This window comes from Sinocyclocheilus anshuiensis, unplaced genomic scaffold (assembly GCF_001515605.1).
Source record: "Sinocyclocheilus anshuiensis isolate Anshui unplaced genomic scaffold, SAMN03320099.WGS_v1.1 scaffold70, whole genome shotgun sequence".
NCBI lineage: Eukaryota > Metazoa > Chordata > Actinopteri > Cypriniformes > Cyprinidae > Sinocyclocheilus > Sinocyclocheilus anshuiensis.
In genome coordinates, this window is record NW_015542377.1 from 248489 (window position 1) to 263425 (window position 14937).

Sequence of the window (14937 nt, forward strand, 5' to 3'; positions counted from 1 at the left end):
ATCTGAAAATCTAGCTACATTTTAATACCAGTTCTAAAGCATTTCTTTAAAAAGGAATAGGGGTTATGCGCAACAGACTTCCGTATTCTGTTAACCGGGTCTCGTCGCTTCCGGTTCAAGCGTTTTGCATATGCTTCATTAAATATGAAGCAGTTTTACTCGAGATGCCTTCAAAGTAGATACCAATGATGATCATAACCAATGTCCATCACATATGCGGACTGATATCTAAAAGTTTTTTTTATTTTTTTCACATTTAGATATAAAAATTGAATAAAACGTCAACAATAAAAACAGCTTGCTAGTTTAACTGATTATCTTAAAAGTCCATAGATATCGCTATTATTTAATACGGCTGTTAACACATACTCCGACAAGCGGAAGCGATGAGACCTGTTTTCTGGGTTTGGTCAGGTGATGTTCGACATATACCCTATTCTTTAATCTTTGAAATTATATTTTAAATTGACCCTAAGCATTAGATAATGCTGCTGTCACAGTACTAGATATGATGCTCTGACTAAACAACAGCAGTCATTTGAGTAGCCAGTTCAAATTTAGTTTGAAGAGTGCATATTGCCTTGAGTCTGTCCCTCTGTAATCTTTCCCAAATTTATATTCATGGCACGTCACCATGAATTTCAAAGGAGAGAAAGAGCAGTGGGAAATAGTGTGAATGTGATTGATGTAAGAGATGAAAAGGAAGCATTATCAGTAAATGATGACATAAATGTAGGCCTTTTGTTACACAAAACTATTGCATGGCTTCAGAAGATTTGGATATAGTGCATAAGTCAAATTGATTACTTTTGTTTTAACATAATTTATTTACATTTAGTCATTTTGCAGACGCTTTTATCCAAAGCGACTTACAATTTGGGGATACATAAAGCGATTCTTCTTAAAGAGGCAAACAGATACAGGAAGTGCTTGTAATACCAAGTTTCTAGACATTGTTCAAATAAGTACAAGCTAGAAAGAGAAGGAATAAATAAAGAGATTTTTTTTTTTTTTTTTTAAGATGAAGTCAAGTAGTGTTTAAAGAGATGAGTTTTCAGCTGTCGCTTGAAAATTGTCAGGGATTCAGCATTCCAGCAGAAATGAAGTCTGCTTTGTTGACAGCTGACTGACAATTCCAGAGACCCACAGAGAAAGAAAGAGGTGCAGTAGAGGATGTAGAGATAGGATGCAGGTTAGCAACATTGCGTTGCCGTCTGCGTGTGACGTTAGAGCGTTGTCGAGAGACAACCGGAATGTGTTGGAAACACATGATAGAGGTGGAAAAGAGAGGACAGAAAAGGAGAGTGTGTACAGGGAAGATAAAATTTATTTTGTGCGTGTGTGTGTATGTGTGTGAACTTTTCTTTTAAAGGGATAAAGGGATTTACTTCACCTCATGATGATCTAAACCTGCATGGCTTTCTTTCTTTTGAGAAACATAAAAGATGTGTCTCACTGTTTTTTGGCCATAAAACAGAAATCAATGAGACTTCCTTCAAAGTATCTTTTTTGTGTTCTGCAGAAGAAAGTCATACAGGTTTGGAAAGACAAGTTCTGCCTCAGCAGTGGCCTTCAGGAAAAAGTACCTCTCCTTCTTACTGCCCAGTTTGTTGGCTGTGTACTGATCCCCGTAACCTATGAGGTTCAGCTGACGGGAAAAGACGTTTACTCGGTTGCCAACAAACAGATCCTCTGGATGAATCTCATCAAACTTGGTCCTCCGTAGAAAGGTGCGCTGGTTCTTCATATCAAACTATATGAAGAGAAGCATGCGTGTGAATGGACAAATCTCAAACATAGCTGGAAGTCAGGGTCTGAAATCTGAGTATAGGAACGCACCATCTCCACAGAGCCATCTTTAGGGTAGTAGAGCAGCTGGTATCGTCGCAGGAGAGCAGCACTGGGGTCGTACCACTCAGCCAGAAAGGCAAAGCGCTCATCCTGTGCATAACACAACACACAATCAAGCCAGGCACGGCAGGGGAATGTCACTGATCTGACCCTCATGCTTGGACAGGGAGTCACAACAGCCGCGCTTTGACCCTCAGGACAGACGGACAGCTGGGCCTGTTAACAAGCTGAGTCAGAGGTTCAGATCTTGAATCAGCCCTTTGGTCCCCTGGGGAGCTCCGCTGCAAATGGGGAGCCATTATCCAGCTGCTGGAGCTACTGCTCCTGAAACAGTGCACTACACACTCATGCAAACATTAGGGCTGCACAAATATAGAAACTATCAATAGATCAATAGACTTCAGATAATACATTTTAAATTCATAGAGTCGTCATTAGAGGGGCAACCCGGAAATGTTGTGTGTGGCCCTATGATGAGGAGGTGCCTTTATGCTATAGCCTACTCACGGGGCCTGGGGGAGATCAAATTCCAAGAGTTTTTAGAATGTCCCTTTATATTTTTACTACTACAGGGCTCCAGACTAACATTTGAGAGCAGTGGCACCAGCACCACTAAGTTGTACACAGAAAAGTGTAAAATTCTGACAAAATCTGATTTCTTGATGATTTGATATTTTATAATAGTGATTTTATCATTTCAAAATATAGAGAAAAAGTAGAAATAAATGACTAATAAGCCAATAAATGCTCCTCTGCTGCCGTCTACTGGTTATAATTGTGATTTGATGTCTTTTTTTTTTTTTATTTTACATAAGCGTTTACCACAAAGTATATTTTGGTCATCCCATTAAAAATAACATTCAAACTGGATAATTTTAGAGCTTTAAAGTGCTGGAAATAGTTGTGTGAAATGCTTGAAAGTAATTGAAAAGTGCTTGAATTTCTCTCTCAAAAGGATGTACAAACCCTGAAAAGAATGATGTAATGCATTTGATTATTTCTACCACAACACCAGGGTTAGGTTACAGTTAGCGTTACCGCTTCTGGTTTCCTGACGTATGTCAGCGCAGTTTATAACAGAGAATTCTGTGCAGAATTGGAATGATTCTCACAAGATCTCGCAGCCAGCAACCTTATCATTGTGCGGCGAATTCAAACGCTTCTCACTGGATCTCGCAGCCCTGTTGCATCTGTGCAGGAAATCAACTTTGGCTCCCGAGTAAAGCTGTTCTGAGCTCGGACAAGTTTGAGCTCGGTCGCAGTCTGGAGCCCTGTTAACTAAAAAAATAATTAAAAACACAAGAAAATAACCAAATACCCTAACACAATGTCCTAATCCTACACAAAGTGAAAAAGTGACAAGCAATAAAAGCTCTCTTCAATAGTAATGGAACAATTAGTGGAGTTTTTTTGTATCCAGTAACGTTTGCAAAACAAAATAACGACATAGAATAGTGCATATGACATTAGAATTACACACACACATATATATATATATATATATATATATATATATATATATGCTTTGAATACAAATGCATGTGATAAATATTTAATAACATATTCACTGACAGAGGAACTGTAAATCTTTAAAAAAAAAAATAATTCAAATTGTTCTAAAGTAGGACCCTCAGGATATTGCCACTTTCATAAAAATAAGTATTAGGCCTAGTCATAGCCAAGATTCCATGAGTATTTTATACAGACTACATCAAAATCTCTGTGCGTTTTACTGTTGTTTCACTATTAAGTGGCTGATTTCACCTTGACACCAACTCAGAGGTGCCCTTGAACAAAACATGGAGTGAGCATGTTGGTGTGATCTCTGTTCCATGCAGATTGCCACCTTGTGGGTGAAATTCATAGCACAGGCTGTGATTCAGGGGCATATAACTGAGCCCATTAAATTATCTGAGAAGTTATCTGCTAATTTTCTGTTGATTAGTGGACATCCAAAGTCAAGCAAATATACTCATAAGACTTATGCATATTCATAATAACTGACATAATAACTGGCAGATAATCATCATCAGTAGGCAGTGCTTTAATCATGTTGCATTTCTAGCCAATATGCCATCCATCCTCCAGGCCACTTGCTCGCTAATTGATAGAGGCAAGATGTCAACACTGAGCCCAAACATGACATCACATTATCCTAACTAATTTAACAACAGATCATTAGTGTATCTGCAACATAACACAAATTCTTTCACTCATCAAACCGTACAGACTCAGTGAGAATCCCTTTAACGTAATTGAGCTACCTTGAATCTAACAGGGCCTCTTCCAGGGCCTACACAGGCTATTTTTACCCCTCAATCAGCTGTAACAGAGATAATATTGACAATGAACAGCCTTCTTTATACAAATATGCTGAAGCACAGGTCTGAAAAGCCATAAATCACATCTGGAGGCTCTAGTAGTGTCACATTAGGATTTCCATACTGAAGTCTTGTGCCAAACAAGCTAAAAGTTCCAGGTGCTGTACTGACACCAGTAGTTATGATCACCTCCTTGAGGCCTTACACCAGTCAGCGATAGGTAAAAATAAATGTGAAGACTGGCAAAACATTTTTTTCCCCAAAGCACTAAACAGTAAACAATTTGCATACTGAAAATATTGATTGTTACTTAGGATGTTTGTCTTTCTTTTTCTATTACTGTATGTTTTTTTTTAAATCAATATACATTTACTTTAAGGAAAATTACTTAAGGTTTCTTTCTTTTTTTGTTTTGTAAAATGTTGTTTGGAAAAAAGTAATATTAAGACTTGTTTTCTAAAAAATGTATCCAAGTTTATGCTTAAAACGAGAAAAAATATCAATGGGGTAAGAAAAATAATCTTGAATTAAGTTTATTTTTCTTACCCCACTGACAGATATTTTTTTCTCGTTTTAAGCATTACTTTTGATGCAAAGTATAAACTCATATCAGAAAACGACTTAATATCTCAAGTCAATTTGCTTCTCAAGTAAATGTATCTTAATTTAATAGTGCTTAGACATTTATAGTGGAAAACAAGACAAAAATCATTTGTACTAAAATCATTTTTTTGCAGTGCGGTGCAGTGCATATTTGTAACTAGAATATGACACAGACACAACTAATAATATTAAAACACTAGCCTACATTTTCATGATCAAGACTACTGCGGTGTTTGGTGGCTTTTTTCCAGTCTGAAAGAGTGTGTTTCGGCAGGTAGTCACCCCCTACAGCATGTGACAGACAGCTTTGTGCAAAATGAGAGCTATATTTCCACATTCTGCTGGGGGCCAAAGTTACCTGAGGACATCTGTACGTCTAAGAAGAAATATAGAAGGTTTTTTCTCCAATATTAGCAGCGCAAAGTGCTGCCTATCTGTTGTTCTTAAGGGAAAGCATCATAAAAACCAGTTTTTTTGTTTTGTTTTGTCATCTGAATGGAATGAAAGCAGAAATCAAGGAGCTTTGAGGGGGCTCTAAATGAACATTCCAGCACAACAAAATCACAGACTCCCGGTTAATGATCCTGGCCAGATCGAACTGGAAATAGCTGGGCTTATCTGCCACCTCTAACTCTCTGAAAAATAGGGCTTTCCTCTCAGAGCCCTTCTTGGAAGCTGAGACTTTCTCAGACACCTGCTGTTGCCCTATGCTATCACTGCAAACAATTCATGCTGTCTGCATGGAGATGGATCAATGTACACTACTTGAGGAGACAGAAAGTGAATTGGAAAATAAACATAGCGTAGGAGTACAACAGAGCAAGAAGGTGATGGCGAAAGTATCCTGTTACCCACAGAATAACAAGGTTTAGATTGTTGAGCTAATGACACTAAAAAAGCATATTATTCCACTTAATGACATTAAAGCTTCTGGCTGAACTGGATCTATAATTTCAATGAATTTCAGTGGAAAATGGCATCCTCCATCTTCAGTATGGTGTTGTAGAGCCTGAAGCCAGACAGCTAGTTTTCAAATACAGTTGGAAAACAGTTAAACAGCTTTCTGAAACCTGCCAAAACTACATTCAGTCAGTGAAACGAAGTCTGGGCTTTCTTTTGAAAACTTGTTGTTTCTCGAAGAACAATTAAGGAGGCAAATACTGACATCTAGTGGTAGACAAAATGAGAGCATTCAGAGCACCAAGAACGTTGAAAATTAGTTTACAAATGATGCAGTTACAAAACTGTTTTGCTTTGTAACTGATTATGAATTGTCTTCATTGATTGAACTAGGATTTAAATAGCCAAGATTCGTGTCCATTGGCTATGACTTAATGCATCGCTCTATTACAGTTTACATGAGATGTATACATGAGAATGTACATATGGTATTTTATATTTAGTGCACACAACACATACAATCTCAATGGTTTATGTGACTTGCGTTTCTTTCAGAGAAAAAAACAACAACATATTTTTAAAAAGCAAACGACTTCCGCCAAAACCACAACAAACATTCATGATCATATGACTTCAGTCCTTTATTACTAATATCTAAAGACTGGAAAAAACATACTCTCCCACTTACCATGTCTGATTTCTTTAAAGGAATGATAATATTTGTTGATTGTTGTTTAACAGACGGTTGATTGTCTTCCTTTAGCCTCGCTGTGAAGTGCCATCACCATAGCAACAACATCAAACGGGCTACCGCCAAATAAAATAATAAGCCATACCTCCTGTGAACTCCTAACTATATTCCGTAGGTTTTTAACATTCAGTTGCTTTTCGGTGAGTCTGGTGAGTAAACAGACGTTTAGGGAGCCAATACTTTGCTTATATGAGTCTTACTGTAACCCGGAAGTAGTAGTTTCTGACCTTTACCGCCAAATGCCACTCGCACATGAGTTTGTTGTTGTTTTTTACAGTCTATGGTTTGTTGTTATGTGTGGACTTTGACACTGGCTTCGCTTCAATGTTATGCATGGCTGCTTACCAGAACTGTTAAGCAATTGGCTACAATTTAGCGTGCTTCTAAATTTAGGGTTAGCTTAAAAAGTTGCAAATCTGCGACAATGTGAGACAAAGGTCTTTTGGCTATATTTCAAAAGTGATTTAATGTTTAGTTGAGGTTTACACTTCAAAGGTATTTCCACGAACCACATCTGTCAAAATGGATACCAGTCCGTTCATTCTAGATGGAGGTCTGGCAACAGAACTTGAAGCAAGTGGATTTCAGTTACAGGTAGGTACTATTACACAAACTTATTGTTAACAATCACAAGTTTAATCACGCATATATTGTATTTGCAGGGAGATCCACTATGGAGTGCAAGAATTTTGCATACAAACCCACAGGCCATTAAGGACGTACATTTCAGGTAATTACAGGCTTCATTATTATGTTCTGTACCTGAGCTGTCAAGCAATGCCTGAAGTGTAAGTGTAAGTGAAGTGTTTACTTGATGTAAATTATTTGTGAATATTTCTTTTAATAATTTCTGTATTATATATATAATTATATATTACAATTATATAATTATATTAAGTTTTTTTATGTATATATATATATATATACAGTATATATTACATTTAAAAAGATGGATTTGTCGGCTACATATTTAAGTGAAAAACAACAACAAAAGGCTAAAAAGTGTTAAACGTAATGCAGCAAAGACATTTGTATATTTCACAATATTACTGTTTTTACTGTAATAGCTTCTTACATGTATGAAAATTTTATCATTTTGAACCTAAATTCTCCATCCTATCAGTCATTTAGTATTTCTGTATGCCTCTTCTATGACTTCTAAGAACTATTTAATATTTAATGAATGATTAATTTGACTTGTTTTAATAGATATCTTCAAAGCGGTTCTGATGTAATAACAACTGCCACATATCAAGCCAGCATTGAGGGATTTGTGAAATATCTTGGTCTCCGGCCTGAGGAGGCTCAGCAGATGATAATGTCAGGGGTTCAGCTGGCAAAAGAGACAGTCCGTGAGTTCATGTCTCACTCACCCATATCAGGTGTGTGCAAGCCTACTAAATCATGAATTCTGTCTAGTTTCTGGAGAAAAGGTAGAGACACCAGCTACAATTTAAACTAACATGAAAAATTCCCCAAGAAGACCGGAGAGAGCCTGTGGTTGCGGGTTCAGTGGGACCATATGGGGCATTTTTACATGATGGATCTGAGTATACAGGGGCCTATGAGGACAAGATGACAATGGAGGTAATGCAGGCTGAAACTCTTGGTCCACCAAATCTGCCATCACATTAGAATTCCAAGTGCATGTTTTCTCTTTTGTCTTAGGAGCTGAAAGACTGGCATCGTCCACAGATCCAGTGCTTAGTAAAAGCCGGCGCTGATCTTGTTGCCATGGAGACCATTCCAGGTCTCAAAGAGGCGGAGGCTTTGGTGGAAGTACTCAGAGAATTTCCAGAAGCTAAAGCCTGGCTTTCCTTTTCTTGTAAGGTGACTGATATTAATGGATATACACTGCATTACATGTCATGATATCTAGCAACAAATTTCATTCATAAAACACTTGCAACTGTTTATGCTCTGATTAAAACAAATGAGTTAGACATTGCTATTAATGCAATTAATGCGTTTCAGGACATTCATAATATTTCAAGCGGGAGGAGATTTTCTGAGGCGGTTCAGGTGGCTTGTAGGTCCTCACAGCTGGTTGCAGTGGGGGTGAACTGCTGTCCCGCTCCGATAGTGAAACCGCTTCTAGAGTCAGCCAAGTCACACAAGAAAGCAGATTTGCGCTGGGTGGTCTACCCTAATAGTGGAGAAGGATGGGACCCCAAGACAGGGTAAGGTTAATCAGTAAGTTAGAATAGAAAGTTATTATTGCCATTGGTTTTGTTTCCATTGAAAAATGACATTTTCCTGACGTGGATGGAAAAAAAAACATGGACATTTATATTTTATTATTTCATCACAGAAATCCCCTATCTTAGATAATTGCTCTTTGCTCCATCTCTCTTTTTTTGACAAAAGTTTGGGATCAGTTAGATTTTTTTTAAATACATTTATTTATCAAAATAAATACAATTTCAAATCAAGGCTGTTCTTTTGAACTTCCTATTCATCAAAGAATCCTAAAAAAGTATCATGGATTCCACAAAAATATTAATCAGCACAAGCATTGATCTTTTTAGTATTTTATGAATATATTTATATTTTTATGTCTTGAAATGTGCTATATAAAAAATTTTAATTTACTTACTGTTTTCAACATTGATAAGAAATATTTCTTGAGCATCAAATCAGCATATTAGAATGATTTCTGAAGGATCATGTGACAATGAACACTGGAGTAATGGCTGCTAAAAAAATTCAGCTTTACCATATGAATAAATAACATTTATGATATAATAAAACAGATAACAGTTGTTTAAAATTGTAATAATATTTTACAATATTAGTGTTTTTTTTTATATTACAATATTAGTGTTTTTTTTTATATAAATGCAGCCTTGGCGTGCATAAGAGACTTAAAATAAATGATAGTGTAAAAGAAACAAACATAATCCAATAACCACAAATGGCTGCAAAATCATGGAAACTGATTGGTAAAACGTGGGAACCCAGAACTTATTTACTTTACCCAGAACTTATTTACTTTGATCATAATTGACAATTTGTCTCAATAGTTTCATTATGTAAGTGGCTGTTTTGTGGCTATTTCAGATGGAAAACCGAGAAAAGGACGTCATTTGCCAAACTAAGTCTCGACTGGAAAGAACAAGGGGCTTTGTGGATTGGTTGGTATTTTTTTGTACCAGTAAATAAGCTTTACTGTAAAACGTATACTATGACTTGTTCTTTCCTGTTGCGCTGACTCACACATAGCTGATTTCTGTCAACAGGTGGCTGCTGCCGTGTTGGTCCTGCTGATATAACTGAGCTGAAACAACAACTACATGCCTAGCCGTGACTCATGAATCAACATGACATCATTTAGGTTATTCTGAAATAATGCAGTGATGTGTAAGAAGGTGTATAAATATTTTATTTATAAATAAAAATAATACAATAATAATACACTAGATTCACATGAGTATGAGATTTGTGATGACTTTAACATTATACACAAGATGCTGCTGTGTTAATTAAAGGAAAAACAATTCACATGACATGGAAGCAATCATGCAATCTTAGCTCACAGCGTTTCACAAAGAACGGGAGTGTAATCCTTCAAGTTGCTATTTACAACAAGATGGCACCATCTTATTGGACTATGTCACTTAATGATAACCAGAATCTGATCCATTAAATGGTCACATCATTAAACAGTCTGATATCTTTATGATGACCTTCACTTCGTTTGTATTTTTTATACTTACACTAATAAAGCCATTTTTGTTTATGCAATAGTAGAACTAGTCTTCATGAAAAACAGTCTTGTATGTAGTGTTGAGTTTTCTGCGAGCACATTATGCAAATTAATAATTTTTCAGTCCATACTTCACTCCAATGATCTACCATCAATAGCATATAAATCCACCAAATAGCATATAACTCAAATGGAATGATGCTATTGATCTGAAAATCAAATATTCGCTTCATGTTCTTGGTACACTTAAGGTGCAGTCACAAATTGTCCACTGTGTATAGTGTAGCAATATATTAAGCACTATCACTTTCAAACCAAGCAGCTTTCTGTTTGTCAACATGGTGTGACCAACTGTAAAAACCGGGCAAATCTTTCACCATTACATGAAATTCCAGATTGTGTGGATTCCTATTGAAATTGCTGGATTTCACCTGCATAACAATGGTACATGTGACCACACCTTTAGTGCAGTTAACTGCACATTTATTTAATGATTAATTTATCCACAATAAGTTTAAAGAAAGCAGCATTTTGACCTACAGGAGGTGACTCAACGTCTTGGCGAGAGAGCCATTGTGAAGTATTTTTAAACTTAATTTAACGGCACATTTCTGAGGGCTGTGGAATTTGTTTTACATAGCTGTAAAATAGTGGCATTACAGGGATGTCCTCCACAAAAGCTTATGGCTTCTTCCTTATGGTTACCAGAGCATTAACCACACCATTTGGCTTGCAACTTCATCTATGATATGTAATTCTAACTTTTCACTGTTGCGAACAACCTGGGAAGGTAAATATTCTTGTTTAAAACGGTTGAAAACCCAATGGGCTCTTTAGGAGGAGGGTTGGACACTTTAGATTTAGTCAGTTGTGTCTTCATCTAGGTCACTGTCTGGAGAGCTTCTGTGCCTGTACTCTGCTGTGTTGGACAAACGCTTCCAGGCATTGTCAGACTTGTTCCCCGTACTGAGGGACCTACCCAGGCGTTTCATCGCTCGCTCCTCAGAACCGTCCTCTGTCGCAGCTTGACCTCTGTGTTCTGGCACCTGATGGTGGAGATCATGCCTCAGATTTTCCAAATTCAGTGCCCACGGTCCCAACTTTTGCCAGTTGACTCTCTGGAAGGCCATGATGCAATGCAGATTGCCTCCAACCTATGAAGATATCAGGAATTATGCAGGGCTTCAATACTTCACAGCATACATTCAGACTCTTTCCTAGACACATAATTCTTTATAATATTCAGATTATTGTAGAAGCACCATCACCATAGTCCTGAAGTTTCTTACCTTTTTGGTTTTGCGATACTGAATGCCTCTCTCTATGTGGCGAATGTCTAAGTATTCTGGGTTCTGAGTGTTCAGATCTGTCACAATATCTGCCCATCTGATAGTAAAAAAAGGTCAGAATTTGAGCGTCATGATATATATTTATAACTTCACCGAGGAATACTATTCCATAAAAATTAACCATACTTTTTACAGTGGATTGCAGGGTGTTTCCTGCTTGGTTCACCAATAAGTATCCAGTGCTCCATCTCATTAAGTGCCAGTGGCCCCCTATAAAAAGAAAGAAAGAAAGAAATGAGCATCATTCTTGATTAGAGGAACAGGGTCTTATAAAAGTGGTAGAAGTTAATAGTTTTCCTCTACATTTGCATGACTTTTCATAATGTAATAATACTGGTGCTGTGCGAGAGATCTTTGGGCTGTTTGACACTTGCCCTTTTAGGTTCTAAATGCTCACCAAGGCTCCATTTATCTGATCAAAACATGCAGTACAAAAAGTAATATTGTGAAATATTACAAAATTGTATGAATACAAAATTGTAAATAACTTTTTATTTTAAATATCATTTAAAATGTAGCTTCCTGTGATGCAAAGTCTTCAGTTTCATCCTGCAGAAATCATTCTACTATGCTTTGACATTTGCATTTGTTTGAAATAGAAATCTTTTGTAACATTATAAATATATTTACTGCCATGTTTGATCGATTTAATGCATCCTTAATAAATAACTTCTTAAAAAAAAAAGAAAAAAGAAAACAGAGCCCAAACTTTTGAACGATAGTGTACATGTGTGTGTTTGCACTGAAAAATATTTGGCATTCTGTGATGTTAAAACATACACATCATAAAAACTTTACATTTAATGGACACAAAGGAAAAAAGAAAACAATAGAAACATCTTTTCTGGCACACATAAAAGTTCACTGCTAAAAATGAAATGTATGTTTTGGTAGTGCAAATTAACTGATTTTATTTTTTTTCTTTCAACAATAACAACCTAACTTGAACTAATGAAGCAGTAAATGAAAGCCAAAGTTGCTGTACATTATACCTGTATGCTTTGGCTGCCTTTAGTGGTGTGGCTTCATAGCCCACAGGACAGAAGTAGTGATTCTGACAGTGGTAAATGTAGGCCATGGATTCATCTTTAAGTCCCTGTGTCAGCTTCAGCAGCGCCCCCGCAGCTAGAATGAAGGAACATGCTCTACAACATGCTGCTAAAGTACTTTCTGACAATATCTATATCAATATCAATAACTATATCTGAAAGAAAGCTATAATACTGTCTGCTCAACACATTCATCAAAAGTATATTTGTAGAATAATATGCAGTTGGAGACTCGAATTCAAAATTCACACACCTGTCTCTCCTGCTGTCTTGTGCTTCCCATGAGGTTTGTACAGAATGTAAGAGCAACCCCGGACACGAAAATGATCGTTGATTTGTCTGAACCATCTGCAACAAAATAAAAATAGATCATGTACAATACAAATCAAACCTTTGGGGTCAGTAAGATTTTTTTTAAACAAAATAATACTTTTATTCAACAAGCATGCATTAAATTAATCAAATGTGTCAAAATACTACTTAAATGCTGTTCTTTTGAACTTTCTATTCATTCAATAATTCTGAAAAAAATATATCACTGTTTCCACAACAATATTAAGCAACACAACTCTTCTTATTATTGATAATATTAAGAAATGTTTTTAGGAACCACATCAGCATATTAGAATGATTTCTGAAGACTGGAGTTGCTGCTGAAAATCCAGCTTTGCCATCACAGGAATAAAAACTTTTTTTTAATAGAATACAGTTATTATGAATTGTACTTATATTTCAAAACATTATTGTTTTGCCTTATTTTGATCAAATAAATGCAAATTTTGTGAGCATAGGTGACATCTTTCAAGATCCAAACCTTTTAACGGTAATGTATGTATTAATGAATTTGAACACATTTTGAGAAACTGTTAAAGCAGCACTATGTAACTTTTTCTGTGTTCAAAATTTGCTAAATGTATATAATGAGCGAGTACATCATGAATTCATCTTCCAAACCGTTTTTGTCTTGTTCCGAATCACTACGTTACACTTATAATAAGTACTTATATTTGGACTATTAGCCTGGTCGGGTCGTCACCGCTGCGGAGTAACACATACCTGCGTGAATCACCATAGACATAAACTTAGAGAAGTAGCTCCGGTTGGAATGTTCTTCCGCGGGATGTGTGCAGTTCTGTTTATTAACCGCTAGAGCGCCAAAAGTTACATAGTGCTGCTTTAAAGAGCAATAAATACAGCAATCTTACCGCATCAAAGTGGCATTGCCGGTGAATGGTCCAAACTTGATATCTTCAAATGGAGGCTGGAAATCAAGTATGTGCAGGGCTTCTTCTTGAGACATAGGTGGGAGACTGAAAAATAAATAAATCCTAAAGTTTACTCTTTGCAATTTCTACCAGACCAGATTAGAAATCTTAAAATAGATCAAATGCTGTTTTTGCTCCTAAAAATACCCATTTCTTAGTATATTTCTGAACAGTTTTGGCAAGTCCCATGCATTAAACCAGCAGAGCCCTATTTGAGAATTTGTCAAATCTGAAATATTGTCATCAAATAAAAAATGTGGTCATCCATTTCAGCAAGGAACACACAGACCTGCCTGCACCTAAAGTACTGTAGAGAAAGTTCCAACAAGAGACAAGTGAGGAGATTCCACATGATGTTTTATATTGGGGGCGGCTGATGCAGTACCTAGAATGTCGGAGGGAACAGTTGTTAATGCAAAAGGTTTTTAAACTTGCACTCTGAGTCTCATTTCGCTTTCCAATGAGTGGATTACCATCTACGGAGGTCCAAGACTTTTCTCTGTTTGATCTCCTCCAGAGAAGCTTGTGGTGGGAGATCTTGCAGGTTTCTGCTTGGCCTGTCAGATGATTTCATTTTCTTAGAGTTGAATTTCTTTAAATTACCTGAGAAACAACACAGACTTCATCCTTTAATAACATTCTAAGTAATATATTAGACTCATGCTGGTTCGAATTTACACTCACATATCTTCTAGGATCAAGTAGGTTCTTAAAATGCAATGAAGAAAGGCTTAGCTGGAGTTTGGATAAAGGTAAGCTCAAAGTTAAGCGTTGTTAAACATATGTAGAGAGCATGATTATCATTTTGAATCTGCCCTGTGCTCTTTGTCTCGGTGAAGATTCCTCAGATCAGCAATCTTGTCGTCTAAACATCCCTAGACTTCTTTTGATCAAGTAATGAGTGATGGCAAAATTCTAATACATTCTCTCTATAAATCTGGAATTAATTACGAATTAAAACATTGTCTGTTCACCATGAGGTGAAAACCATGTGACAGAGTCACTTGTGTCAGTGAGGCCATCGCTGGAGTTACATAAACCACAGCAGATGGTCAGTATGAGCTCATTTTTGCTCAGCAGCTTAGATTTAAAATGACCCTGATATATATATATATATATATATATATATATATATATACACA

The 14937-nt window shown here is 36.5% G+C and overlaps 3 protein-coding genes across 7 annotated transcripts in view; 1 reads left to right on the plus strand and 2 right to left on the minus strand.

Annotated features, from left to right (window-relative positions):
• The window catches only part of LOC107692347 (nucleoside diphosphate kinase 7-like), a 33096-nt gene extending 26656 nt beyond the window's left edge, over nt 1–6440 (minus strand). For both annotated transcript variants that reach the window (XM_016491333.1, XM_016491332.1), the window contains exons 1-3: nt 6364–6440; nt 1840–1941; nt 1587–1753 (exon numbers count right to left, since the gene is read on the minus strand). In XM_016491333.1, the coding sequence (XP_016346819.1) occupies nt 1587–1753; nt 1840–1941; nt 6364–6366 (272 nt within the window). In that variant the 5' untranslated portion in view covers nt 6367–6440. The remainder of the gene's footprint in view (nt 1–1586; nt 1754–1839; nt 1942–6363) is intronic.
• Nucleotides 6441–6493: 53 nt separating this feature from the next.
• Nucleotides 6494–9815, plus strand: LOC107692348 (homocysteine S-methyltransferase YbgG-like). Of its 4 annotated transcripts, none has more exons than XM_016491336.1 (9): nt 6494–6566; nt 6922–7020; nt 7089–7156; nt 7636–7808; nt 7907–8013; nt 8095–8256; nt 8401–8606; nt 9487–9560; nt 9666–9815. In XM_016491336.1, the coding sequence occupies exons 2-9, from the start codon at nt 6949–6951 to the stop codon at nt 9725–9727; spliced, it is 924 nt and encodes a 307-aa protein (XP_016346822.1). In that variant the 5' UTR covers nt 6494–6566; nt 6922–6948; the 3' UTR covers nt 9728–9815. The 4 variants fall into 4 exon arrangements, with proteins under 4 accessions (XP_016346822.1, XP_016346821.1, XP_016346820.1 ...); XM_016491335.1 differs by having other exon boundaries at nt 6501–6575; XM_016491334.1 differs by lacking the exon at nt 6494–6566 and having other exon boundaries at nt 6639–7020; nt 9666–9814.
• A 707-nt stretch (nt 9816–10522) lies between these two features.
• The window catches only part of LOC107692346 (basic immunoglobulin-like variable motif-containing protein), a 6960-nt gene continuing 2545 nt past the window's right edge, over nt 10523–14937 (minus strand). Inside the window, exons 3-10 of the mRNA XM_016491331.1 lie at nt 14269–14398; nt 14085–14180; nt 13736–13840; nt 12784–12878; nt 12474–12606; nt 11608–11691; nt 11422–11518; nt 10523–11286 (exon numbers count right to left, since the gene is read on the minus strand). Of these exons, the coding sequence (XP_016346817.1) occupies nt 10993–11286; nt 11422–11518; nt 11608–11691; nt 12474–12606; nt 12784–12878; nt 13736–13840; nt 14085–14180; nt 14269–14398 (1034 nt within the window). The 3' untranslated portion in view covers nt 10523–10992. The remainder of the gene's footprint in view (nt 11287–11421; nt 11519–11607; nt 11692–12473; nt 12607–12783; nt 12879–13735; nt 13841–14084; nt 14181–14268; nt 14399–14937) is intronic.